A 26,758-nucleotide genomic window follows, 5' to 3' on the forward strand; every position below is an offset into this window, starting at 1 on the left:
GGAGGGAGTAGAGGGAAAGAGGGTGGGAGAGGAGAGAGGGAGTAGAGGGAAAGAGGGTGGGAGAGGAGAGAGGGAGTAGAGGGAAAGCGGGTGGTAGAGGGAAAGAGGGAGGGAGTAGAGGGAAAGAGGTGGGAGAGGAGAGAGGGAGAGATTAGAGGGAAAGGGGGTGGCAGAGGAGCGAGGGAGTAAAGGGAAAGAGGGTGGGAGAGGAGAGATGGAGTAGAGGGAAAGAAGGTGGGAGAGGAGATAGGGAGGGAGTAGAGGGAAAGAGGGTGGTAGAGGGAAAGAGGGAGGGAGTAGAGGGAAAGAGGGTGGGGGAGGAGAGAGGGAGAGATTAGAGGGAAAAGAGGGTGGGAGAGGAGAGAGAGAGGGAGTAGAGGGAAAGAGGGTGGGAGAGGAGAGAGGGAGTAGAGGGAAAGAGGGTGGGAGAGGAGAGAGAGAGGTAGTAGAGGGAAAGAGGGTGGGAGAGGAGAGAGGGAGTAGAGGGAAAGAGGGTGGGAGAGGAGAGAGAGAGGGAGTAGAGGTGAAAGAGGGTGGGAGAGGAGAGAGAGAGGTAGTAGAGGGAAAGAGGGTGGGAGAGGAGAGAGGGAGTAGAGGGAAAGAGGGTGGGAGAGGAGAGAGAGTAGAGGGAAAGAGGGTGGGAGAGGAGAGGAGAGAGAGAGGTAGTAGAGGGAAAGAGGGTGGGAGAGGAGAGAGGGAGTAGAGGGAAAGAGGGTGGGAGAGGAGAGAGAGAGGTAGTAGAGGGAAAGAGGGTGGGAGAGGAGAGAGGGAGTAGAGGGAAAGAGGGTGGGAGAGGAGAGAGAGAGGGAGTAGAGGGAAAAGAGGGTGGGAGAGGAGAGAGAGAGGGAGTAGAGGGAAAGAGGGTGGGAGAGGAGAGAGGGAGTAGAGGTAAAGAGGGTGGGAGAGGAGAGAGGGAGTAGAGGGAAAGGGGGTGGGAGAGGAGAGAGAGAGGTAGTAGAGGGAAAGAGGGTGGGAGAGGAGAGAGGGAGTAGAGGGAAAGAGGGTGGGAGAGGAGAGAGAGAGGTAGTAGAGGGAAAGAGGGTGGGAGAGGAGAGAGGGAGAGATTAGAGGGAAAGGGGGTGGCAGAGGAGCGAGGGAGTAAAGGGAAAGAGGGTGGGAGAGGAGAGATGGAGTAGAGGGAAAGAAGGTGGGAGAGGAGATAGGGAGGGAGTAGAGGGAAAGAGGGTGGTAGAGGGAAAGAGGGAGGGAGTAGAGGGAAAGAGGGTGGGGGAGGAGAGAGGGAGAGATTAGAGGGAAAAGAGGGTGGGAGAGGAGAGAGAGAGGGAGTAGAGGGAAAGAGGGTGGGAGAGGAGAGAGGGAGTAGAGGGAAAGAGGGTGGGAGAGGAGAGAGAGAGGTAGTAGAGGGAAAGAGGGTGGGAGAGGAGAGAGGGAGTAGAGGGAAAGAGGGTGGGAGAGGAGAGAGAGAGGGAGTAGAGGTGAAAGAGGGTGGGAGAGGAGAGAGAGAGGTAGTAGAGGGAAAGAGGGTGGGAGAGGAGAGAGGGAGTAGAGGGAAAGAGGGTGGGAGAGGAGAGAGAGTAGAGGGAAAGAGGGTGGGAGAGGAGAGAGAGAGGTAGTAGAGGGAAAGAGGGTGGGAGAGGAGAGAGGGAGTAGAGGGAAAGAGGGTGGGAGAGGAGAGAGAGAGGTAGTAGAGGGAAAGAGGGTGGGAGAGGAGAGAGGGAGTAGAGGGAAAGAGGGTGGGAGAGGAGAGAGAGAGGGAGTAGAGGGAAAAGAGGGTGGGAGAGGAGAGAGAGAGGGAGTAGAGGGAAAGAGGGTGGGAGAGGAGAGAGGGAGTAGAGGTAAAGAGGGTGGGAGAGGAGAGAGGGAGTAGAGGGAAAGGGGGTGGGAGAGGAGAGAGAGAGGTAGTAGAGGGAAAGAGGGTGGGAGAGGAGAGAGGGAGTAGAGGGAAAGAGGGTGGGAGAGGAGAGAGAGAGGTAGTAGAGGGAAAGAGGGTGGGAGAGGAGAGAGGGAGTAGAGGGAAAGAGGGTGGGAGAGGAGAGAGAGAGGGAGTAGAGGGAAAAGAGGGTGGGAGAGGAGAGAGAGAGGGAGTAGAGGGAAAGAGGGTGGGAGAGGAGAGAGGGAGTAGAGGTAAAGAGGGTGGGAGAGGAGAGAGGGAGTAGAGGGAAAGGGGGTGGGAGAGGAGATAGGGAGGGAGTAGAGGGAAAGAGGGTGGGAGAGGAGAGAGGGAGTAGAGGGAAAGAGGGTGGGAGAGGAGAGAGGGAGTAGAGGGAAAGAGGGTGGGAGAGGAGAGAGGGAGTAGAGGGAAAGGGGGTGGGAGAGGAGAGAGGGATAGATTAGAGGGAAAGAGGGTGGGAGAGGAGAGAGGGAGTAGAGGGAAAGAGGGTGGGAGAGGAGAGAGGGAGAGATTAGAGGGAAAGGGGGTGGCAGAGGAGAGAGGGAGTAAAGGGAAAGAGGGTGGGAGAGGAGAGATGGAGTAGAGGGAAAGAGGGTGGGAGAGGAGAGAGAGAGGTAGTAGAGGGAAAGAGGGTGGGAGAGGAGAGAGGGAGTAGAGGGAAAGAGGGTGGGAGAGGAGAGAGAGAGGTAGTAGAGGGAAAGAGGGTGGGAGAGGAGAGAGGGAGTAGAGGGAAAGAGGGTGGGAGAGGAGAGAGAGAGGGAGTAGAGGGAAAAGAGGGTGGGAGAGGAGAGAGAGAGGGAGTAGAGGGAAAGAGGGTGGGAGAGGAGAGAGGGAGTAGAGGGAAAGAGGGTGGGAGAGGAGAGAGGGAGTAGAGGGAAAGGGGGTGGGAGAGGAGATAGGGAGGGAGTAGAGGGAAAGAGGGTGGGAGAGGAGAGAGGGAGTAGAGGGAAAGAGGGTGGGAGAGGAGAGAGGGAGTAGAGGGAAAGAGGGTGGGAGAGGAGAGAGGGAGTAGAGGGAAAGGGGGTGGGAGAGGAGAGAGGGATAGATTAGAGGGAAAGAGGGTGGGAGAGGAGAGAGGGAGTAGAGGGAAAGAGGGTGGGAGAGGAGAGAGGGAGAGATTAGAGGGAAAGGGGGTGGCAGAGGAGAGAGGGAGTAAAGGGAAAGAGGGTGGGAGAGGAGAGATGGAGTAGAGGGAAAGAGGGTGGGAGAGGAGAGAGAGAGGTAGTAGAGGGAAAGAGGGTGGGAGAGGAGAGAGGGAGTAGAGGGAAAGAGGGTGGGAGAGAAGAGAGAGAGGTAGTAGAGGGAAAGAGGGTGGGAGAGGAGAGAGAGAGGGAGTAGAGGGAAAAGAGGGTGGGAGAGGAGAGAGAGAGGGAGTAGAGGGAAAGAGGGTGGGAGAGGAGAGAGGGAGTAGAGGGAAAGAGGGTGGGAGAGGAGAGAGGGAGTAGAGGGAAAGGGGGTGGGAGAGGAGATAGGGAGGGAGTAGAGGGAAAGAGGGTGGGAGAGGAGAGAGGGAGTAGAGGGAAAGAGGGTGGGAGAGGAGAGAGGGAGTAGAGGGAAAGAGGGTGGTAGAGGGAAAGAGGGAGGGAGTAGAGGGAAAGAGGTGGGAGAGGAGAGAGGGAGAGATTAGAGGGAAAGGGGGTGGCAGAGGAGAGAGGGAGTAAAGGGAAAGAGGGTGGGAGAGGAGAGATGGAGTAGAGGGAAAGAGGGTGGGAGAGGAGATAGGGAGGGAGTAGAGGGAAAGAGGGTGGTAGAGGGAAAGAGGGAGGGAGTAGAGGGAAAGAGGGTGGGGGAGGAGAGAGGGAGTAGAGGGAAAGAGGGTGGGAGAGGAGAGAGGGAGTAGAGGGAAAGAGGGTGGTAGAGGGAAAGAGGGAGGGAGTAGAGGGAAAGAGGTGGGAGAGGAGAGAGGGAGAGATAAGAGGGAAAGGGGGTGGCAGAGGAGAGAGGGAGTAAAGGGAAAGAGGGTGGGAGAGGAGAGATGGAGTAGAGGGAAAGAGGGTGGGAGAGGAGATAGGGAGGGAGTAGAGGGAAAGAGGGTGGTAGAGGGAAAGAGGGAGGGAGTAGAGGGAAAGAGGGTGGGGGAGGAGAGAGGGAGAGATTAGAGGGAAAGAGGGTGGCAGAGGAGAGAGGGAGTAGATGGAAAGAGGGTGGGAGAGGAGAGAGAGAGGTAGTAGAGGGAAAGAGGGTGGGAGAGGAGAGAGGGAGTAGAGGGAAAGAGGGTGGGAGAGGAGAGAGGGAGTAGAGGGAAAGGGGGTGGGAGAGGAGAGAGGGATAGATTAGAGGGAAAGAGGGTGGGAGAGGAGAGAGGGAGTAGAGGGAAAGAGGGTGGGAGAGGAGATAGGGAGGGAGTAGAGGGAAAGAGGGTGGTAGAGGGAAAGAGGGAGGGAGTAGAGGGAAAGAGGGTGGGGGAGGAGAGAGGGAGTAGAGGGAAAGAGGGTGGGAGAGGAAAGAGGGAGTAGAGGGAAAGAGGGTGGTAGAGGGAAAGAGGGAGGGAGTAGAGGGAAAGAGGTGGGAGAGGAGAGAGGGAGAGATTAGAGGGAAAGGGGGTGGCAGAGGAGAGAGGGAGTAAAGGGAAAGAGGGTGGGAGAGGAGAGATGGAGTAGAGGGAAAGAGGGTGGGAGAGGAGATAGGGAGGGAGTAGAGGGAAAGAGGGTGGTAGAGGGAAAGAGGGAGGGAGTAGAGGGAAAGAGGGTGGGGGAGGAGAGAGGGAGAGATTAGAGGGAAAGAGGGTGGCAGAGGAGAGAGGGAGTAGATGGAAAGAGGGTGGGAGAGGAGAGAGAGAGGTAGTAGAGGGAAAGAGGGTGGGAGAGGAGAGAGGGAGTAGAGGGAAAGAGGGTGGGAGAGGAGAGAGGGAGTAGAGGGAAAGGGGGTGGGAGAGGAGAGAGGGATAGATTAGAGGGAAAGAGGGTGGGAGAGGAGAGAGGGAGTAGAGGGAAAGAGGGTGGGAGAGGAGAGAGGGAGAGATTAGAGGGAAAGAGGGTGGGAGAGGAGAGAGGGAATAGAGGGAAAGAGGGTGGGAGAGGAGAGAGGGAGTAGAGGGAAAGAGGGTGGGAGAGGAGAGAGGGAGAGATTAGACGGAAAGAGGGTGGGAGAGGAGAGAGAGAGGGGGTAGAGGGAAAGAGGGTGGGAGAGGAGAGAGGGAGAGATTAGAGGGAAAGAGGGTGGGAGAGGAGAGAGGGAGAGATTAGAGGGAAAGAGGGTGGGAAAGGAGAGAGGGAGTAGAGGGAAAGAGGGTGGGAGAGGAGAGAGGGAGTAGAGGGAAAGCGGGTGGGAGAGGAGATAGGGAGGGAGTAGAGTGAAAGAGGGTGGGAGAGGAGATAGGGAGGGAGTAGAGGGAAAGAGGGTGGTAGAGGGAAAGAGGGAGGGAGTAGAGGGAAAGAGGGTGGGGAGGAGAGAGGGAGAGATTAGAGGGAAAAGAGGATGGGAGAGGAGAGAGAGAGGGAGTAGAGGGAAAGAGGGTGGGAGAGGAGAGAGGGAGTAGAGGGAAAGAGGGTGGGAGAGGAGAGAGAGAGGTAGTAGAGGGAAAGAGGGTGGGAGAGGAGAGAGGGAGTAGAGGGAAAGCGGGTGGTAGAGGGAAAGAGGGAGGGAGTAGAGGGAAAGAGGTGGGAGAGGAGAGAGGGAGAGATTAGAGGGAAAGGGGGTGGCAGAGGAGCGAGGGAGTAAAGGGAAAGAGGGTGGGAGAGGAGAGATGGAGTAGAGGGAAAGAGGGTGGGAGAGGAGATAGGGAGGGAGTAGAGGGAAAGAGGGTGGTAGAGGGAAAGAGGGAGGGAGTAGAGGGAAAGAGGGTGGGGAGGAGAGAGGGAGAGATTAGAGGGAAAAGAGGGTGGGAGAGGAGAGAGAGAGGGAGTAGAGGGAAAGAGGGTGGGAGAGGAGAGAGGGAGTAGAGGGAAAGAGGGTGGGAGAGGAGAGAGGGAGTAGAGGGAAAGAGGGTGGGAGAGGAGATAGGGAGGGAGTAGAGGGAAAGAGGGTGGTAGAGGGAAAGAGGGAGGGAGTAGAGGGAAAGAGGGTGGGGGAGGAGAGAGGGAGTAGAGGGAAAGAGGGTGGGAGAGGAAAGAGGGAGTAGAGGGAAAGAGGGTGGTAGAGGGAAAGAGGGAGGGAGTAGAGGGAAAGAGGTGGGAGAGGAGAGAGGGAGAGATTAGAGGGAAAGGGGGTGGCAGAGGAGAGAGGGAGTAAAGGGAAAGAGGGTGGGAGAGGAGAGATGGAGTAGAGGGAAAGAGGGTGGGAGAGGAGATAGGGAGGGAGTAGAGGGAAAGAGGGTGGTAGAGGGAAAGAGGGAGGGAGTAGAGGGAAAGAGGGTGGGGGAGGAGAGAGGGAGAGATTAGAGGGAAAGAGGGTGGCAGAGGAGAGAGGGAGTAGATGGAAAGAGGGTGGGAGAGGAGAGAGAGAGGTAGTAGAGGGAAAGAGGGTGGGAGAGGAGAGAGGGAGTAGAGGGAAAGAGGGTGGGAGAGGAGAGAGGGAGTAGAGGGAAAGGGGGTGGGAGAGGAGAGAGGGATAGATTAGAGGGAAAGAGGGTGGGAGAGGAGAGAGGGAGTAGAGGGAAAGAGGGTGGGAGAGGAGAGAGGGAGAGATTAGAGGGAAAGAGGGTGGGAGAGGAGAGAGGGAATAGAGGGAAAGAGGGTGGGAGAGGAGAGAGGGAGTAGAGGGAAAGAGGGTGGGAGAGGAGAGAGGGAGAGATTAGACGGAAAGAGGGTGGGAGAGGAGAGAGAGAGGGGGTAGAGGGAAAGAGGGTGGGAGAGGAGAGAGGGAGAGATTAGAGGGAAAGAGGGTGGGAGAGGAGAGAGGGAGAGATTAGAGGGAAAGAGGGTGGGAAAGGAGAGAGGGAGTAGAGGGAAAGAGGGTGGGAGAGGAGAGAGGGAGTAGAGGGAAAGCGGGTGGGAGAGGAGATAGGGAGGGAGTAGAGTGAAAGAGGGTGGGAGAGGAGATAGGGAGGGAGTAGAGGGAAAGAGGGTGGTAGAGGGAAAGAGGGAGGGAGTAGAGGGAAAGAGGGTGGGGAGGAGAGAGGGAGAGATTAGAGGGAAAAGAGGGTGGGAGAGGAGAGAGAGAGGGAGTAGAGGGAAAGAGGGTGGGAGAGGAGAGAGGGAGTAGAGGGAAAGAGGGTGGGAGAGGAGAGAGAGAGGTAGTAGAGGGAAAGAGGGTGGGAGAGGAGAGAGGGAGTAGAGGGAAAGCGGGTGGTAGAGGGAAAGAGGGAGGGAGTAGAGGGAAAGAGGTGGGAGAGGAGAGAGGGAGAGATTAGAGGGAAAGGGGGTGGCAGAGGAGCGAGGGAGTAAAGGGAAAGAGGGTGGGAGAGGAGAGATGGAGTAGAGGGAAAGAGGGTGGGAGAGGAGATAGGGAGGGAGTAGAGGGAAAGAGGGTGGTAGAGGGAAAGAGGGAGGGAGTAGAGGGAAAGAGGGTGGGGAGGAGAGAGGGAGAGATTAGAGGGAAAAGAGGGTGGGAGAGGAGAGAGAGAGGGAGTAGAGGGAAAGAGGGTGGGAGAGGAGAGAGGGAGTAGAGGGAAAGAGGGTGGGAGAGGAGAGAGAGAGGTAGTAGAGGGAAAGAGGGTGGGAGAGGAGAGAGGGAGTAGAGGGAAAGAGGGTGGGAGAGGAGAGAGAGAGGGAGTAGAGGTGAAAGAGGGTGGGAGAGGAGAGAGAGAGGTAGTAGAGGGAAAGAGGGTGGGAGAGGAGAGAGGGAGTAGAGGGAAAGAGGGTGGGAGAGGAGAGAGAGTAGAGGGAAAAGAGGGTGGGAGAGGAGAGAGAGAGGGAGTAGAGGGAAAGAGGGTGGGAGAGGAGAGAGAGAGGGAGTAGAGGGAAAGAGGGTGGGAGAGGAGAGAGGGAGTAGAGGGAAAGAGGGTGGGAGAGGAGAGAGAGAGGTAGTAGAGGGAAAGAGGGTGGGAGAGGAGAGAGGGAGTAGAGGGAAAGAGGGTGGGAGAGGAGAGAGAGAGGGAGTAGAGGGAAAAGAGGGTGGGAGAGGAGAGAGAGAGGGAGTAGAGGGAAAGAGGGTGGGAGAGGAGAGAGGGAGTAGAGGGAAAGAGGGTGGGAGAGGAGAGAGGGAGTAGAGGGAAAGGAGGTGGGAGAGGAGATAGGGAGGGAGTAGAGGGAAAGAGGGTGGGAGAGGAGAGAGGGAGTAGAGGGAAAGAGGGTGGGAGAGGAGAGAGGGAGTAGAGGGAAAGAGGGTGGTAGAGGGAAAGAGGGAGGGAGTAGAGGGAAAGAGGTGGGAGAGGAGAGAGGGAGAGATTAGAGGGAAAGGGGGTGGCAGAGGAGAGAGGGAGTAAAGGGAAAGAGGGTGGGAGAGGAGAGATGGAGTAGAGGGAAAGAGGGTGGGAGAGGAGAGAGAGAGGTAGTAGAGGGAAAGAGGGTGGGAGAGGAGAGAGGGAGTAGAGGGATAGAGGGTGGGAGAGGAGAGAGAGAGGTAGTAGAGGGAAAGAGGGTGGGAGAGGAGAGAGGGAGTAGAGGGAAAGAGGGTGGGAGAGGAGAGAGAGAGGGAGTAGAGGGAAAAGAGGGTGGGAGAGGAGAGAGAGAGGGAGTAGAGGGAAAGAGGGTGGGAGAGGAGATAGGGAGTAGAGGGAAAGAGGGTGGGAGAGGAGAGAGGGAGTAGAGGGAAAGGGGGTGGGAGAGGAGATAGGGAGGGAGTAGAGGGAAAGAGGGTGGGAGAGGAGAGAGGGAGTAGAGGGAAAGAGGGTGGGAGAGGAGAGAGGGAGTAGAGGGAAAGAGGGTGGTAGAGGGAAAGAGGGAGGGAGTAGAGGGAAAGAGGTGGGAGAGGAGAGAGGGAGAGATTAGAGGGAAAGGGGGTGGCAGAGGAGAGAGGGAGTAAAGGGAAAGAGGGTGGGAGAGGAGAGATGGAGTAGAGGGAAAGAGGGTGGGAGAGGAGATAGGGAGGGAGTAGAGGGAAAGAGGGTGGTAGAGGGAAAGAGGGAGGGAGTAGAGGGAAAGAGGGTGGGGGAGGAGAGAGGGAGAGATTAGAGGGAAAGAGGGTGGCAGAGGAGAGAGGGAGTAGATGGAAAGAGGGTGGGAGAGGAGAGAGAGAGGTAGTAGAGGGAAAGAGGGTGGGAGAGGAGAGAGGGAGTAGACGGAAAGAGGGTGGGAGAGGAGAGAGGGAGTAGAGGGAAAGGGGGTGGGAGAGGAGAGAGGGATAGATTAGAGGGAAAGAGGGTGGGAGAGGAGAGAGGGAGTAGAGGGAAAGAGGGTGGGAGAGGAGAGAGGGAGAGATTAGAGGGAAAGAGGGTGGGAGAGGAGAGAGGGAATAGAGGGAAAGAGGGTGGGAGAGGAGAGAGGGAGTAGAGGGAAAGAGGGTGGGAGAGGAGAGAGGGAGAGATTAGACGGAAAGAGGGTGGGAGAGGAGAGAGAGAGGGGGTAGAGGGAAAGAGGGTGGGAGAGGAGAGAGGGAGAGATTAGAGGGAAAGAGGGTGGGAGAGGAGAGAGGGAGAGATTAGAGGGAAAGAGGGTGGGAAAGGAGAGAGGGAGAGATTAGAGGGAAAGAGGGTGGGAGAGGAGAGAGGGAGAGATTAGAGGGAAAGAGGGTGGGAGAGGAGAGAGGGAGAGATTAGAGGGAAAGAGGGTGGGAGAGGAGAGAGGGAGAGATTAGAGGGAAAGAGGGTGGGAGAGGAGAGAGAGCTGAAGGAGGGCAGGGCCGGGTCCAGGCATAAGTGACATAAGCGGTCACTTAGGACCCCCGTCCGCTAGGGCCCCCTGAGCAATTTTCGGGGAAAAAAAGTAATTTTAGGAACTCAGTCTGCGTCTCAAAATGTGTTTGTGCATCAGCATTTTTTCTCTTGTTATGTCAGTCACCAGCAGTCACTCAATTAGCCATGTCAGCTAACAATTTTTGGATTGGTAGTTAGTCTAGCCAGCTGTATAAACGTGCTGTAATCATGGCCGAATACTGAATCATATCATATTAACGTGGCATAAGGTACTATAAAATGTGTAGAGTTGCTGGAAATGTTCTTTAATACCTAAAAAAATGTCTCTCCACCCCATGGCTAAATGGGTAGAATTGCATGAAATTTGTTAACAAATAGCAGTTTTCTCTCCACCCCATGGCTAAATGGGTAGAATTTCAGGAAATAAACTTCTAAACACAAAATGATTTGCCACGAGATGGGGGGAGGGGCTCTAACCAAATTTTGCTTAGGGCCCCCAAAAGGCTAGAGCCAGCCCTGAGGCAGGGAGAGAGACTGAGAGAGAGGGGCAGACTGAATGAAGGAGGAAAAGGAAGAAGAGAGAAATAGAAGTGGTAAAGAAGGAGGGGTGAGGATAGTTACCTTAGGGGTAGGCTCATTGCCTAAAAGCCCCCTGAAGCTCTAAGATTGTGACAGTTTTGTGAGGAAGCAAGGTTACAGGGTCAGACTCTTAAGTTAAGACAAACACTTATTTTCTCTCTCCTGCTGTCCGTTGTTGTGTTGTTGTTTTTCTCCTCTCAGCAAATCCTCCTCGGTCTCAGAGCGTTTCCACAGCCCAGGGCTAGACTTTAATTAATTAGACAAAACCTTATTTATTCTTCTCTCTCTCTCTCTCTCTCGATCTGAGTTCAGTTTTCTAGGTCTCTCATTATACCTTCTGCAGTCCTACAGGTAGCTAGCACCTCCGCCATGAATATCTGATATCACCAAGGCCCTGTAACTACAGTACCACCTCTTCTCCAGTCCTACAGGTAGCTAGCACCTCCGCCATGAATATCTGATATCACCAAGGCCCTGCAACTACAGTACCACCTCCATCTGACTAAATAATACATAAAAAACAAGCAATTGTCTTGAATATTTCCAAAGCTTTTTAGTCTGGGAGTAGGCTTAGTCTGTGTCCGGGAAACCAGACCCTAGTGTCTGCTGGGTCCGATTCAGTATTACTGGCTCGCAGTGTTTGCTAGGTCAGTGTGATTTCAGGAAGGCAGTGAAGCTAAAGCTCTGGCCAATAGCAGCTCTTTAGAGGAGAACATCCTCATTCAAATGTGATGTCCAGGGCTGAGATAGTTAGATAGACAGACTTAGAACAGGGAGAGAGAGATCTTCACAGACAGATAGACACAGATGGCATTTCACCACTCCCATTTTCAATTATTTACCCACCACTACAGACACATTCTGACAAGTTAAGATGACCGCTGGGTTGTGTCCTGTATATGTCATTAACTTTAAATCTAGTCTATTGGCTGAAAGGAATCCGAATCAAAAGGTCTATTTTTTACGCCCGTACTCTTCAAATGTACATGTTGATGACCAGTGGCCTTCAGATATATACTTGATTTTATTCTATTGAACACAAGGAATGAGGAGTATAAATGTCTTTGTTCTGTGTTTTTATTTCACTGCTTCTCTTCAGTTTGTGGTTGCTGTCTGTCTGCCGGTTGCTGTCTGTCTGCAGGTGTCAGATGGAGTCTAACTGTAATAACTGACTGAGTGGCAGGCCCAATATCATCCTCCACACTCTCACTCACGCTGGATGCATCTCAATTTCATAAACAAAATGTTCAGAGGCTGGGGCCTCATTTTGATTAATGTTGCCATGACAACTACATAATTCATGAATTGTATTAGCGTTCCATTTGTCTTTTTCTGAATCCTAATTCACTGGGGCTTCGGTGGAGAGAAAAGCCTCTCTCTGCTTTTATCCTTTAGTGTCTGTTCTTTCCCCTTAATCCCTCCATCTACCCCACCCTCCCCAGCCGAAATGCTGACGTGTTGCCCCCTTGGTGTGGGATGAAGGGAACCAGAATGGCCCTACAGTCGTGATGAACCTACAGGCCTTGTTTCTCATTGAAAAGATGCTCCCTCATCTGAATTGCATTTGTGTCTAGCTAGCTCTACACTGACACCCATTGGCCAGAGGAGGAAATGTTGCTTGTCACCCCAGAAGAACAGAGACATCTCTTCAATAATATACACAAATAGAGTAGTAGCTGACAGAAAAACATTTAGTTTACAGTGTATGGAAAATGGTTCAGATATACTGTATTTATTAGAGACCTTTTACAAAAATCTGACAAAACATTTGAATTTGACACTTTTAATATGAGTCCCTATCTGGACTTAGATCAGATCTGTATGGAGAGGTCGGAGAGGTCGGATGTGTGCAAAGGATCATGGTATTTCCATTTGAAGCAGAAAGGCAGTAATTCTCTCTTAGTCCTTACTGGACTGACAGCAGGGGTCTGAGTTGAGATGTCCTTCATTGTTGTCCCCACTCACGGCTAAAACCAAACACACACAGAGAGGTCCTGTCAAAACCAGTCACTTCACTTCAATTTGTCAGGGCTGGTCAGGGACATCAGTGACAGTTGGTACACAAATTCCCTCATGTCTAACCCCTACTACCTCTGTCCTCCCTTCCCTCTCCCCTATAGTCCACACCTCCCTCCTCACCTCTCCCCTATAGTCCACACCTCCCTCCTCACCTCTCCCCTATAGTCCACACCTCCCTCCTCACTCTCCCCTATAGTCCACACCTCCCACCTCACCTCTCCCCTATAGTCCACATCTCCCTCCTCACCTCCCCCCACACCTCCCTCCTCACCTCTCCCCTATAGTCCACACCTCCCTCCTCACCTCACCCCACACCTCCCTCCTCATCTCTCCCCTATAGTCCACACCTCCCTCCTCACCTCCCCCCACACCTCCCTCCTCACCTCTCCCCTATAGTCCACACCTCCCTCCTCATCTCTCCCCTATAGTCCACACCTCCCTCCTCATCTCTCCCCTATAGTCCACACCTCCCTCCTCACATCCCCACACACCTCCCTCCTCATCTCTCCCCTATAGTCCACACCTCCCTCCTTACCTCACCCCACACCTCCCTCCTCACCTCTCCCCTATAGTCCACACCTCCCTCCTCACCTCCCCCCACACCTCCCTCCTCACCTCTCCCCTATAGTCCACACCTCCCTCCTCACCTCTCCCCTATAGTCCACACCTCCCTCCTCATCTCTCCCCTATAGTCCACACCTCCCTCCTCATCTCTCCCCTATAGTCCACACCTCCCTCCTCACCTCCCCCCACACCTCCCTCCTCACCTCTCCCCTATAGTCCACACCTCCCTCCTCACCTCTCCCCTATAGTCCACACCTCCCTCCTCATCTCTCCCCTATAGTCCACATCTCCCTCCTCACCTCCCCCCACACCTCCCTCCTCACCTCTCCCCTATAGTCCACACCTCCCTCCTCACCTCTCCCCTATAGTCCACACCTCCCTCCTCATCTCTCCCCTATAGTCCACACCTCCCTCCTCATCTCTCCCCTATAGTCCACACCTCCCTCCTCACCTCCCCCCACACCTCCCTCCTCACCTCTCCCCTATAGTCCACACCTCCCTCCTCACCTCTCCCCTATAGTCCACACCTCCCTCCTCATCTCTCCCCTATAGTCCACATCTCCCTCCTCACCTCCCCCCACACCTCCCTCCTCACCTCTCCCCTATAGTCCACATCTCCCTCCTCACCTCCCCCCACACCTCCCTCCTCACCTCTCCCCTATAGTCCACACCTCCCTCCTCATCTCTCCCCTATAGTCCACACCTCCCTCCTCACCTCCCCCCACACCTCCCTCCTCATCTCTCCCCTATAGTCCACACCTCCCTCCTCACACCTCTCCCCTATAGTGCTAACCTCCCTCCTCACCTCTCCCCTATAGTTCACACCTGCCTCCTCACCTCTCCCCTATAGTGCACACCTCACTCCTCACCTCTCCCCTATAGTGCACACCTCTCTCCTCACCTCTCCCCTATAGTGCACACCTCCCTCCTCACCTCCCCCCACACCTCCCCCACACCTCCCTCCTCACCTCTCCGCCTCTCTCCCCCCACACCTCCCTCCTCACCTCTCCACCTCCCTCCTCACCTCTCCGCCTCTCTCGCCCCACACCTCCCTCCTCACCTCTCCACCTCTCTCCCCCCACACCTCCCTCCTGACCTCTCTGCCTCTCTCCCCCCACACCTCCCTCCTCACCTCTCCGCCTCTCTCCCCCCACACCTCCCTCCTCACCTCTCCGCCTCTCTCCCCCCACACCTCCCTCCTCACCTCTCCGCCTCTCTCCCCCCACACCTCCCTCCTCACCTCTCCGCCTCTATCCCCCCACATCTCCCTACTCACCTCTCTGCCTCTCTCCCACCACACCTCCCTCCTCACCTCTCCGCCTCTCTCCCACCACACCTCCCTCCCCATCTCTCCGTCTCTCTCCCCCCACACCTCCCTCCTCACCTCTCTGCCTCTCTCCCCCCACTCCTTCCTCCTCACCTCTCCGCATCTCTCCCCCCACTCCTTCCTCCTCATCTCTCTCCTTCACTCTCCCCTATCTCCTTCCTTCCTCCTCATCCCTCCTTACCTCCCCCACTCCCTCTCTCCCTTCCTCCTCACCTCTCTGCCTCCCTCTCTCTACCCCATTTCCCTCCACTCCCTCTCTCCCGCTTCATCCATCTCACCTATCTCCTCCCCTCCCCTCTATCCATCACCTCTCCCCTCCTCACCTCTCCCTTCCTCCTCCATCACATTCTCCTGGCTGGTGGAGGCCATGGGTGTGGTTTTGGGAGTGAGTTTGTCTCTAGGGCTGATGTGCCCCTCCCAGATCACCGTGGAACCTCTATCTGCAGATTGTAGACGCTTGAGGGGTGAAGTCTTCTGGTCTCCGGGACTGAAGGACTGTGAAGCCAGCTTTCGACGGGAGCTGAGCTTTCGACGATACCCCGAACCTGAACGCAGCGGCAGCCCACACAGCCCTTCCGTCTGGTCAGAGATACCCAGGGAGGGGGCACGTCGCAGGGAGGAGGGGGAGACGGGGGCACTGCGGGGGTCTGGAGGAGAGGAAAGAGAACAGAGGGGTGAGATATAACAGGGGGTAGGAGGAGGGGGAGGGGGAGAGACAGAGCCAGAAAGAGAGGGAGTGATTTGTAGTGATTTGAGTTTGTGTATAACAGTGTCTGTGGTCTCTCACTGAGTTGTTCAGTGTCTGTCTGTCTGTCTGTCTGTCTGTCTGTCTGTCTGTCTGTCTGTCTGTCTGTCTGTCTGTCTGTCTGTCTGTCTGTCTGTCTGTCTATGTGTCTGTGTGTGTGTCTGTGTGTGTGTGTAGTCTCACCAGTCCCAGCAGCAGTCTGTGTGTTTGGTGGGTAGTCTGCACTGTCAGCCAGGTTCTCTATACTGCCAGCAGCGTAGACCGGAGCACGTCCCTCTCTCCCTCCTCCTTTAGGCTTAATCAGCTTCTTCATCCTGTCTGCTATCCAGTTGGACTTCCTACAGAGAGGAGGGAGGGAGGGAGGGAGGAAAGGAAGGAGAGATAGCGAGGGAGGGATGGAGAGAGGGAGATCAAGATCAATGGGAAGTGAGAGAGATGGAGAGAGTGTAGGGGGATACAAAAAGAGGGATTTGGCCTTTGTCTGTGTGTCTGTGTCTGCATGTGTGTCTGCATCCAAACACTACAGGAGTCCAGAAGAAACGCTGCAAAGACCACAGTAAGGACCTATTGGAGCGATGTGACATCAATCCCTCAAACCTGGAACCTCTCTCTTAACGTTGGTTATGTGTGTGTGTGTGTGTGTGTGTGTGTGTGTGTGTGTGTGTGTGTGTGTGTGTGTGTGTGTGTGCTTACTTGGCCTTGCTGGGTGTAAGCATGCTGGGGTCCAGGACTCTGTACTGATCCATGATCTTCTCCACCAGCTTCTGTTTCTCTCTACGCAGCTCACCCATCTTCTCCCTGGAGAGAGGAGAGAGGGAGGAGAAAGGAGAGGGGAGGACAGAGGGAGGACAGAGGGAGGAGAGAGGGGAGGAGAGAGGGGAGGAAAGAAGAGAGAGAGGAGATGTGGGGAGAGAGGGGAGGAGAGAGGGAGGATTGGTGAGGAGAGGATACAAGAGGAGAGAGGGGAGGAGAGGAGGGGAGGAGAGAGGGGGGAGAGGGGAGAGAGGGAGGAGAGAGGAGGAGAGGGGAGGAGAGAGGGGAGGAAAGAAGAGAGAGAGGAGATGTGGGGAGAGAGGGGAGGAGAGAGGGGGGAGAGGGGAGAGAGGGAGGAGAGAGGAGGAGAGGGGAGGAGAGAGGGGAGGAAAGAAGAGAGAGAGGAGATGTGGGGAGAGAGGGGAGGAGAGAGGGGGGATTGGTGAGTAGAGAGGAGAGGAGACAAGAGGAGAGACGGAGGAGAGGTGAGGAGGGGTAAGGAGAGATGAGTCAAGAATAGAATAATAATCTTTACATGAATGTGTGTGTGTGTGTACTGACTGGTACTCTCTCTGCTGTGTGAGTGTGTGTGTGTGTGTACTGACTGGTATTCTCTCTGCTGTGTGAGTGTGTGTGTGTGTGTGTGTGTACTGACTGGTACTCTCTCTGCTGTGTGAGTGTGTGTGTGTGTGTACTGACTGGTATTCTCTCTGCTGTGTGAGTGTGTGTGTGTGTGTGTGTGAGTGTGTGTGTGTGTGTGTGTGTACTGACTGGTACTCTCTCTGCTGTGTGAGTGTGTGTGTGTGTGTACTGACTGGTATTCTCTCTGCTGTGTGAGTGTGTGTGTGTGTACTGACTGGTATTCTCTCTGCTGTGTGAGTGTGTGTGTGTGTGTACTGACTGGTATTCTCTCTGCTGTGTGAGTGTGTGTGTGTGTGTACTGACTGGTACTCTCTCTGCTGTGTGAGTGTGTGTGTGTGTGTACTGACTGGTATTCTCTCTGCTGTGTGAGTGTGTGTGTGTGTGTACTGACTGGTATTCTCTCTGCTGTGTGAGTGTGTGTGTGTGTGTACTGACTGGTACTCTCTCTGCTGTGTGAGTGTGTGTGTGTGTGTACTGACTGGTATTCTCTCTGCTGTGTGAGTGTGTGTGTGTGTGTACTGACTGGTACTCTCTCTGCTGTGTGAGTGTGTGTGTGTGTACTGACTGGTATTCTCTCTGCTGTGTGAGTGTGAGTGTGTGTGTACTGACTGGTATTCTCTCTGCTGTGTGAGTGTGTGTGTGTGTGTACTGACTGGTATTCTCTCTGCTGTGTGAGTGTGTGTGTGTGTACTGACTGGTATTCTCTCTGCTGTGTGAGTGTGAGTGTGTGTGTGTGTGAGTGTGTGTGTGTGTGTGTGTGTACTGACTGGTATTCTCTCTGCTGTGTGAGTGTGTGTGTGTGTGTACTGACTGGTATTCTCTCTGCTGTGTGAGTGTGTGTGTGTGTGTACTGACTGGTACTCTCTCTGCTGTGTGAGTGTGTGTGTGTGTGTACTGACTGGTATTCTCTCTGCTGTGTGAGTGTGTGTGTGTGTACTGACTGGTATTCTCTCTGCTGTGTGAGTGTGAGTGTGTGTGTACTGACTGGTATTCTCTCTGCTGTGTGAGTGTGTGTGTGTGTGTACTGACTGGTATTCTCTCTGCTGTGTGAGTGTGTGTGTGTGTACTGACTGGTATTCTCTCTGCTGTGTGAGTGTGAGTGTGTGTGTGTGTGAGTGTGTGTGTGTGTGTGTGTGTACTGACTGGTATTCTCTCTGCTGTGTGAGTGTGTGTGTGTGTGTACTGACTGGTATTCTCTCTGCTGTGTGAGTGTGTGTGTGTGTGTACTGACTGGTATTCTCTCTGCTGTGTGAGTGTGAGTGTGTGTGTGTGTGAGTGTGTGTGTGTGTGTGTGTGTACTGACTGGTACTCTCTCTGCTGTGTGAGTGTGTGTGTGTGTGTACTGACTGGTATTCTCTCTGCTGTGTGAGTGTGTGTGTGTGTGTACTGACTGGTATTCTCTCTGCTGTGTGAGTGTGTGTGTGTGTGTACTGACTGGTATTCTCTCTGCTGTGTGAGTGTGTGTGTGTGTGTACTGACTGGTATTCTCTCTGCTGTGTGAGTGTGTGTGTGTGTGTACTGACTGGTATTCTCTCTGCTGTGTGAGTGTGTGTGTGTGTGTACTGACTGGTATTCTCTCTGCTGTGTGAGTGTATGTGTGTGTACTGACTGGTATTCTCTCTGCTGTGTGAGTGTGAGTGTGTGTGTGTGTGTGTGTGTGTGTGTGTGTGTGTGTGTGTGTGTGTGTGTGTGTGTGTACTGACTGGTATTCTCTCTGCTGTGTGAGTGTGTGTGTGTGTGTGTGTGTGTGTACTGACTGGTATTCTCTCTGCTGTGTGAGTGTGTGTGTGTGTGTGTGTGTGTGTGTGTGTGTGTGTGTGTGTGTACTGACTGGTATTCTCTCTGCTGTGTTAGTGTGTGTGTGTGTGTGTGTGTACTGACTGGTATTCTCTCTGCTGTGTGTGTGTGTACTAACTGGTATTCTCTCTGCTGTGAGTGGTGCTGGTCCTTGCGCTCCAGGCTCTGCTCCATCAGGTCTCTGTTCTGATTGGTCAGACTCTGATTCTGCTCCAAAAGATGACGGTTCTCCTCCTCCATATTCCCCTTCAGCTGGGTCAGCAGCTACACACACAAACACACACACAGGGTTCAGAATAATGAATAGAAAAAATAAGTTGTGTGTGTGGGGGGGGTCTTCACTTTTGGTCCCCACTTGGATAGTAAAGCCAAAGTGTGTGTGTGTGTGTGTGTGTGTGTGTGTGTGTGTGTGTGTGTAAGACCCTCCCTTCCTCCTGACCTGGTACTGGTTGGTGAGGCGGTCGGTGCTGAGCTCCAGTCTCTGGTTGTTCTCCCTCAGAGAGCTGATCTCTCCCTCCAGCCTGGTCCTCTCCAGCTGGGCAGCACTCAGCTCCCCCCGCAGCACCGAGCCCCGGGCCAGCAGCTCGCTCTGCACCTGGGCCCACTCCCTCTGCACACCCTGCAGCCTGGGAGAACAGAACAACACAGACAGACAGACAGACAGACAGACAGACAGACAGACAGACAGACAGACAGACAGACAGACAGACAGACAGACAGACAGACAGGCAGACAGGCAGACAGGCAGACAGGCAGACAGACAGACAGACAGACAGACAGACAGACAGACAGACAGACAGACAGACAGACAGACAGACAGACAGACAGACAGACAGACAGACAGACAGACAGACAGACAGACAGACAGACAGACAGACAGACAGACAGACAGACAGACAGACAGACAGACAGACAGACAGACAGACAGACAGACAGACAGACAGACAGACAGAGAACCAAGGAGTTACTTGACAAGATAAGAAGTTGAACCAGCAAGTCAGGCTATTTGTCAGTCAAATAACCGAATAGATCAGGGATGAACTGAATAGATTAGGGATGAACTGAATGGACCAGGGATGACCTGAATGGACGCCCCCCCCCCCCCCCCCACCCCCTTGGGTTGTGCCGTGGCGGAGATCTTTGTGGGCTATACTCGGCCTTGTCTCAGGATGGTAAGTTGGTGGTTGAAGATGTCCCTCTAGTGGTATGGGGGCTGTGCTTTGGCAAAGTGGGTGGGGTTATAGCCTTCCTGTTTGGCCCTGTCCGGGATGGGGCCAAAGTGTCTCCTGACCCCTACTGTCTCAGCCTCCAGTATTTATGCTGCAGTAGTTTATGTGTCGGGGGGCTAGGGTCAGTTTGTTATATCTGGAGTACTTCTCCTGTCTTATCCGGTGTCCTGTGTGAATTTAAGTATGCTCTCTCTAATTCTCTCTTTCTCTCTTTCTTTCTCTCTCTCGAAGGACCTGAGCCCTAGGACCATGCCTCAAGACTACCTGGCATGATGACTCCTTGCTGTCCCCTGTCCACCTGGCCGTGCTGCTGCTCCAGTTTCAACTGTTCTGCCTGTGGCTATGGAATCCTGACTAACTGGAGCAGTTGAACTGAATAGATCAGGGATGAACTGAATAGATCAGGGATGAACTGAATAGATCAGGGATGAACTGAATAGATCAGGGATGAACTGAATAGATCAGGGATGAACTGAATAGATCAGGGATGAACTGAATAGATCAGGGATGAACTGAATGGACCGGAGATGAACTGAATAGATCAGGGATTCATTGAATAAATCAGGGATGAACCGAATAGATCAGGGATGAACTGAATAGATCAGGGGTGAACTGAATGGACCAGGGATGAACTGAATGGACCGGAGATTAACTGAATAGATCAGGGAGGAACTGAATGGATCAGGGATGAACTGAATAGATCAGGGATGAACTGAAAAGATCAGGGATGAACTGAAAGGACCAGGGATGAACTGAATGGACCGGAGATTAACTGAATAGATCAGGGATGAACTGAATGGATCAGGGATGAACTGAATAGATCAGGGATGAACTGAAAAGATCAGGAATGAACTGAATGGACCAGTGATGAACTGAATAGATCAGGGATGAACTGAAAAGATCAGGGATGAACTGAATGGACCAGGGATGAACTGAATAGATCAGGGATGAACTGAATGGACCAGGGATGAACTGAATGGACCAGGATGACCTGAATGGACCAGGGATGACCTGAATGGACCAGGGATGAACTGAATGGACCAGGGATGAACTGAATGGACCAGGGATGACCTGAATGGACCAGGGATGAACTGAATGGACCAGGGATGAACTGATTGGACCAGGGATGACCTGAATGGACCAGGGATGACCTGAATGGACCAGGGATAACCTGAATGGTCCAGGGTTTAACTGAATAGATCAGGGATGAACTGAATGGATCAAGAAGTTCTATTAAATTAAATGGTTTGAAGAGAATAAGTGATGATGGAGCAGTTAGTTATTTGACTGACAAATAGCCTGAGAGAGTTTTCGTTTACCTCTCATTATCTTCTTTCAGCTTCTCTAATTCTCTTTCTCTCTCTGCCTGCTTTTGCACCTCTCCCTCCATCTTCTCTCTCTCCATTTTCATCTCTCTTTTTGTCTCCTCCATCTGGGATTTGAGGCCCAGGAGCTCCTGATACCTGGAGAATATGAAGGTGTTATGAACATTGGTATGAATTATCCGTAAACACTCACTAAGGTGTCATGATTGATTTCATAAACTTTATTTTATCAGGGTTGTTTCACAAGTCAGTGTATTCAATGGCATATGGAATTTCATAAAGTTTCATGAAGTTAACAATGTGTTATGTATACTTTTTAAATGAAGTGTTACTTGGTGTTCACTACCCTCTCTCCATCTCCCTGTGTTCTCTATGTTCCCTCCAGCTCCCTGTGTTCCCTACCTTCCCTCCAGCTCTCTGTGTTCCCTACCTCCCCTCCAGCTCCCTGTGCTCCCTACATTCCCTCCAGCTCCCTGTGCTCCCTATATTCCCTCCAGCTCCCTGTGTTCCCTATCCTCCCTCCAGCTCCCTGTGTTCCCTACCTTCCCTCCAGCTCACTGTGTTCCCAACCCCCCCCTCCAGCTCCCTGTGTTCCCTATATTCCCTCCATATCCCTGTGTTCCCTACCTTCCCTCCAGCTTCCTGTGTTCCCTACCTTCCCTCCAGATCCCTGTGTTCCCTACCTTCCCTCCAGCTTCCTGTGTTCCCTACCTTCCCTCCAGCTTCCGGTGTTCCCTACCTTCCCTCCAGATCCCGGTGTTCCCAACCCCCCTCCATCTCCCTGTGTTCCCTACCTTCCCTCCAGATCCCTGTGTTCCCTACTTTCCCTCCAGATCCCTGTGTTCCCTACCTTCCCTCCAGATCCCTGTGTTCCCTACCTTCCCTCCAGCTTCCTGTGTTCCCTACCTTCCCTCCAGATCTCTGTGTTCCCTACCTTCCCTCCAGATCCCTGTGTTCCCTACCTTCCCTCCAGATCCCTGTGTTCCCTACCTTCCCTCCAGATCCCTGTGTTCCCTACCTACCCTCCAGCTTCCTGTGTTCCCTACCTTCCCTCCAGATCCCTGTGTTCCCTACCTTCCCTCCAGATCCCTGTGTTCCCTACCTTCCCTCCAGATCCCTGTGTTCCATACCTTCCCTCCAGATCCCTGTGTTCCCTACCTTCTCTCCAGATCCCTGTGTTCCTTACCTTCCCTCCAGATCCCTGTGCTGTGTCTCCAGGTTACGGTTGCTGCTCCTCAGATGGGAGTGTCTATCCAGCAGCTCCTCTAGCTCTGCCTCCTGCCTCTGCTGCAGCGCTATCATTCGCTCCTGGTCCCTCCTCAGCCCCTCCGTCCTGACCAATGACTCCTCATGTTCCCTGGCCCACACCTTAGACTCCGCCTCCAAAGCAGCACACCTGGCCTCGCTCTTGCTGCACCTCGCCAACGCTGCTGCATGCTGGAAGCTCAGGGACGCTTCCTCCACCTGGGAGAGGAGGGGGATGTTGGAAATCAAACACTGTGACACTCGGACAGTATTACAGTCTCTGAAGTGGAGAAAGGCCACAGTTTCATTATATTAACTATATAAAACAATGGTAGCTGTATGATACCTGTAGCTGAGTGTTGAGTGTCTGCAGCTTGGTGCAGGTCTCCTGCAGGCTGATAGAGTGATGGTGCAGGGTGTCTATCTGCTCCCTCAGGTGGCTACCGGCTGACTGGGACTGAGACAGCTGGCATAGCAACACCTCCCGCTCCGCGCCCACCGCTGCATTCTGAGGGGGAGGTGAGAAAGAGATGATTTGACTTGAGACAATTGACAATCCCATGAAAAGTTGACACAGCATATCTCAGCAGATTAGAATCTGTCAGGTGAACACACACAGACACACACCTCCCTCTCCTAACCCACCGCTGCATTCTGAGAGGTGAACACACACCTCCCTCTCCTAACCCACCGCTGCATTCTGAGAGGTGAACACACACCTCCCTCTCCTAACCCATCGCTGCATTCTGAGAGGTGAACACACACCTCCCTCTCCTAACCCATCGCTGCATTCTGAGAGGTGAACACACACCTCCCTCTCCTAACCCATCGCTGCATTCTGAGAGGTGAACACACACCTCCCTCTCCTAACCCACCGCTGCATTCTGAGAGGTGAACACACACCTCCCTCTCCTACCCACCGCTGCATTCTGAGAGGTGAACACACACCTCCCTCTCCTAACCCATCGCTGCATTCTGAGAGGTGAACACACACCTCCCTCTCCTACCCACCGCTGAATTCTGAGAGGTGAACACACACCTTCCTCTCCTACCCACCGCTGCATTCTGAGAGGTGAACACACACCTCCCTCTCCTAACCCACCGCTGCATTCTGAGAGGTGAACACACACCTCCCTCTCCTAACCCACCGCTGCATTCTGAGAGGTGAACACACACCTCCCTCTCCTAACCCACCGCTGCATTCTGAGAGGTGAACACACACCTCCCTCTCCTAACCCACCGCTGCATTCTGAGAGGTGAACACACACCTCCCTCTCCTAACCCACCGCTGCATTCTGAGAGGTGAACACACACCTTCCTCTCCTAACCCACCGCTGCATTCTGAGAGGTGAACACACACCTCCCTCTCCTAACCCACCGCTGCATTCTGAGAGGTGAACACACACCTCCCTCTCCTACCCACCGCTGCATTCTGAGAGGTGAACACACACCTCCCTCTCCTACCCACCGCTGCATTCTGAGAGGTGAACACACACCTCCCTCTCCTACCCACCGCTGCATTCTGAGAGGTGAACACACACCTCCCTCTCCTACCCACCGCTGCATTCTGAGAGGTGAACACACACCTCCCTCTCCTAACCCACCGCTGCATTCTGAGAGGTGAACACACACCTCCCTCTCCTAACCCATCGCTGCATTCTGAGAGGTGAACACACACCTCCCTCTCCTAACCCATCGCTGCATTCTGAGAGGTGAACACACACCTCCCTCTCCTAACCCACCGCTGCATTCTGAGAGGTGAACACACACCTCCCTCTCCTAACCCACCGCTGCATTCTGAGAGGTGAACACACACCTCCCTCTCCTAACCCATCGCTGCATTCTGAGAGGTGAACACACACCTCCCTCTCCTAACCCATCGCTGCATTCTGAGAGGTGAACACACACCTCCCTCTCCTACCCACCGCTGCATTCTGAGAGGTGAACACACACCTCCCTCTCCTAACCCACCGCTGCATTCTGAGAGGTGAACACACACCTTCCTCTCCTAACCCATCGCTGCATTCTGAGAGGTGAACACACACCTCCCTCTCCTACCCACCGCTGCATTCTGAGAGGTGAACACACACCTCCCTCTCCTAACCCACCGCTGCATTCTGAGAGGTGAACACACACAGACACACACCTCCCTCTCCTAACCCATCGCTGCATTCTGAGAGGTGAACACACACCTCCCTCTCCTAACCCATCGCTGCATTCTGAGAGGTGAACACACACCTCCCTCTCCTAACCCATCGCTGCATTCTGAGAGGTGAACACACACCTCCCTCTCCTAACCCACCGCTGCATTCTGAGAGGTGAACACACACCTCCCTCTCCTACCCACCGCTGCATTCTGAGAGGTGAACACACACCTCCCTCTCCTAACCCATCGCTGCATTCTGAGAGGTGAACACACACCTCCCTCTCCTACCCACCGCTGAATTCTGAGAGGTGAACACACACCTTCCTCTCCTACCCACCGCTGCATTCTGAGAGGTGAACACACACCTCCCTCTCCTAACCCACCGCTGCATTCTGAGAGGTGAACACACACCTCCCTCTCCTAACCCACCGCTGCATTCTGAGAGGTGAACACACACCTCCCTCTCCTAACCCACCGCTGCATTCTGAGAGGTGAACACACACCTCCCTCTCCTAACCCACCGCTGCATTCTGAGAGGTGAACACACACCTCCCTCTCCTAACCCACCGCTGCATTCTGAGAGGTGAACACACACCTTCCTCTCCTAACCCACCGCTGCATTCTGAGAGGTGAACACACACCTCCCTCTCCTAACCCACCGCTGCATTCTGAGAGGTGAACACACACCTCCCTCTCCTACCCACCGCTGCATTCTGAGAGGTGAACACACACCTCCCTCTCCTACCCACCGCTGCATTCTGAGAGGTGAACACACACCTCCCTCTCCTACCCACCGCTGCATTCTGAGAGGTGAACACACACCTCCCTCTCCTACCCACCGCTGCATTCTGAGAGGTGAAAACACACCTCCCTCTCCTAACCCACCGCTGCATTCTGAGAGGTGAACACACACCTCCCTCTCCTAACCCATCGCTGCATTCTGAGAGGTGAACACACACCTCCCTCTCCTAACCCATCGCTGCATTCTGAGAGGTGAACACACACCTCCCTCTCCTAACCCACCGCTGCATTCTGAGAGGTGAACACACACCTCCCTCTCCTAACCCACCGCTGCATTCTGAGAGGTGAACACACACCTCCCTCTCCTAACCCATCGCTGCATTCTGAGAGGTGAACACACACCTCCCTCTCCTAACCCATCGCTGCATTCTGAGAGGTGAACACACACCTCCCTCTCCTACCCACCGCTGCATTCTGAGAGGTGAACACACACCTCCCTCTCCTAACCCACCGCTGCATTCTGAGAGGTGAACACACACCTTCCTCTCCTAACCCATCGCTGCATTCTGAGAGGTGAACACACACCTCCCTCTCCTACCCACCGCTGCATTCTGAGAGGTGAACACACACCTCCCTCTCCTAACCCACCGCTGCATTCTGAGAGGTGAACACACACAGACACACACCTCCCTCTCCTAACCCATCGCTGCATTCTGAGAGGTGAACACACACCTCCCTCTCCTAACCCATCGCTGCATTCTGAGAGGTGAACACACACCTCCCTCTCCTAACCCACCGCTGCATTCTGAGAGGTGAACACACACCTCCCTCTCCTAACCCACCGCTGCATTCTGAGAGGTGAACACACACCTTCCTCTCCTAACCCATCGCTGCATTCTGAGAGGTGAACACACACCTTCCTCTCCTAACCCATCGCTGCATTCTGAGAGGTGAACACACACCTCCCTCTCCTACCCACCGCTGCATTCTGAGAGGTGAACACACACCTCCCTCTCCTAACCCATCGCTGCATTCTGAGAGGTGAACACACACCTCCCTCTCCTAACCCACCGCTGCATTCTGAGAGGTGAACACACACCTCCCTCTCCTAACCCACCGCAGCATTCTGAGAGGTGAACACACACCTTCCTCTCCTACCCACCGCTGCATTCTGAGAGGTGAACACACACCTCCCTCTCCTACCCACCGCTGCATTCTGAGAGGTGAACACACACCTCCCTCTCCTAACCCACCGCTGAATTCTGAGAGGTGAACACACACCTCCCTCTCCTACCCACCGCTGCATTCTGAGAGGTGAACACACACCTCCCTCTCCTAACCCATCGCTGCATTCTGAGAGGTGAACACACACCTCCCTCTCCTACCCACCGCTGCATTCTGAGAGGTGAACACACACCTCCCTCTCCTAACCCACCGCTGCATTCTGAGAGGTGAACACACACCTCCCTCTCCTAACCCACCGCTGCATTCTGAGAGGTGAACACACACCTTCCTCTCCTAACCCACCGCTGCATTCTGAGAGGTGAACACACACAGACACACACCTCCCTCTCCTACCCACCGCTGCATTCTGAGAGGTGAACACACACCTCCCTCTCCTAACCCACCGCTGCATTCTGAGAGGTGAACACACACCTCCCTCTCCTACCCACCGCTGCATTCTGAGAGGTGAACACACACCTCCCTCTCCTACCCACCGCTGCATTCTGAGAGGTGAACACACACCTCCCTCTCCTAACCCACCGCTGCATTCTGAGAGGTGAACACACACCTCCCTCTCCTAACCCACCGCTGCATTCTGAGAGGTGAACACACACCTTCCTCTCCTAACCCACCGCTGCATTCTGAGAGGTGAACACACACCTCCCTCTCCTAACCCATCGCTGCATTCTGAGAGGTGAACACACACCTCCCTCTCCTACCCACCGCTGCATTCTGAGAGGTGAACACACACCTCCCTCTCCTAACCCACCGCTGCATTCTGAGAGGTGAACACACACCTTCCTCTCCTAACCCACCGCTGCATTCTGAGAGGTGAACACACACAGACACACACCTCCCTCTCCTACCCACCGCTGCATTCTGAGAGGTGAACACACACCTTCCTCTCCTAACCCACCGCTGCATTCTGAGAGGTGAACACACACCTCCCTCTCCTAAC

At 54.0% G+C, this 26,758-nt stretch overlaps 1 protein-coding gene across 1 annotated transcript in view; it reads right to left on the reverse strand.

Annotated features, from left to right (window-relative positions):
- Nucleotides 1-11,755: 11,755 nt before the first annotated feature.
- The window catches only part of LOC110504639 (girdin), a 57,438-nt gene continuing 42,435 nt past the window's right edge, over nucleotides 11,756-26,758 (reverse strand). Inside the window, exons 20-28 of the mRNA XM_036970027.1 lie at nucleotides 22,036-22,197; nucleotides 21,631-21,908; nucleotides 20,439-20,582; nucleotides 18,330-18,516; nucleotides 18,009-18,154; nucleotides 15,392-15,496; nucleotides 14,882-15,036; nucleotides 14,277-14,600; nucleotides 11,756-12,010 (exon numbers count right to left, since the gene is read on the reverse strand). Coding sequence (XP_036825922.1) covers nucleotides 11,943-12,010; nucleotides 14,277-14,600; nucleotides 14,882-15,036; nucleotides 15,392-15,496; nucleotides 18,009-18,154; nucleotides 18,330-18,516; nucleotides 20,439-20,582; nucleotides 21,631-21,908; nucleotides 22,036-22,197 — 1,569 coding nt within the window. The 3' untranslated portion in view covers nucleotides 11,756-11,942. The remainder of the gene's footprint in view (nucleotides 12,011-14,276; nucleotides 14,601-14,881; nucleotides 15,037-15,391; nucleotides 15,497-18,008; nucleotides 18,155-18,329; nucleotides 18,517-20,438; nucleotides 20,583-21,630; nucleotides 21,909-22,035; nucleotides 22,198-26,758) is intronic.

This window comes from Oncorhynchus mykiss, chromosome 31 (assembly GCF_013265735.2).
Source record: "Oncorhynchus mykiss isolate Arlee chromosome 31, USDA_OmykA_1.1, whole genome shotgun sequence".
NCBI lineage: Eukaryota > Metazoa > Chordata > Actinopteri > Salmoniformes > Salmonidae > Oncorhynchus > Oncorhynchus mykiss.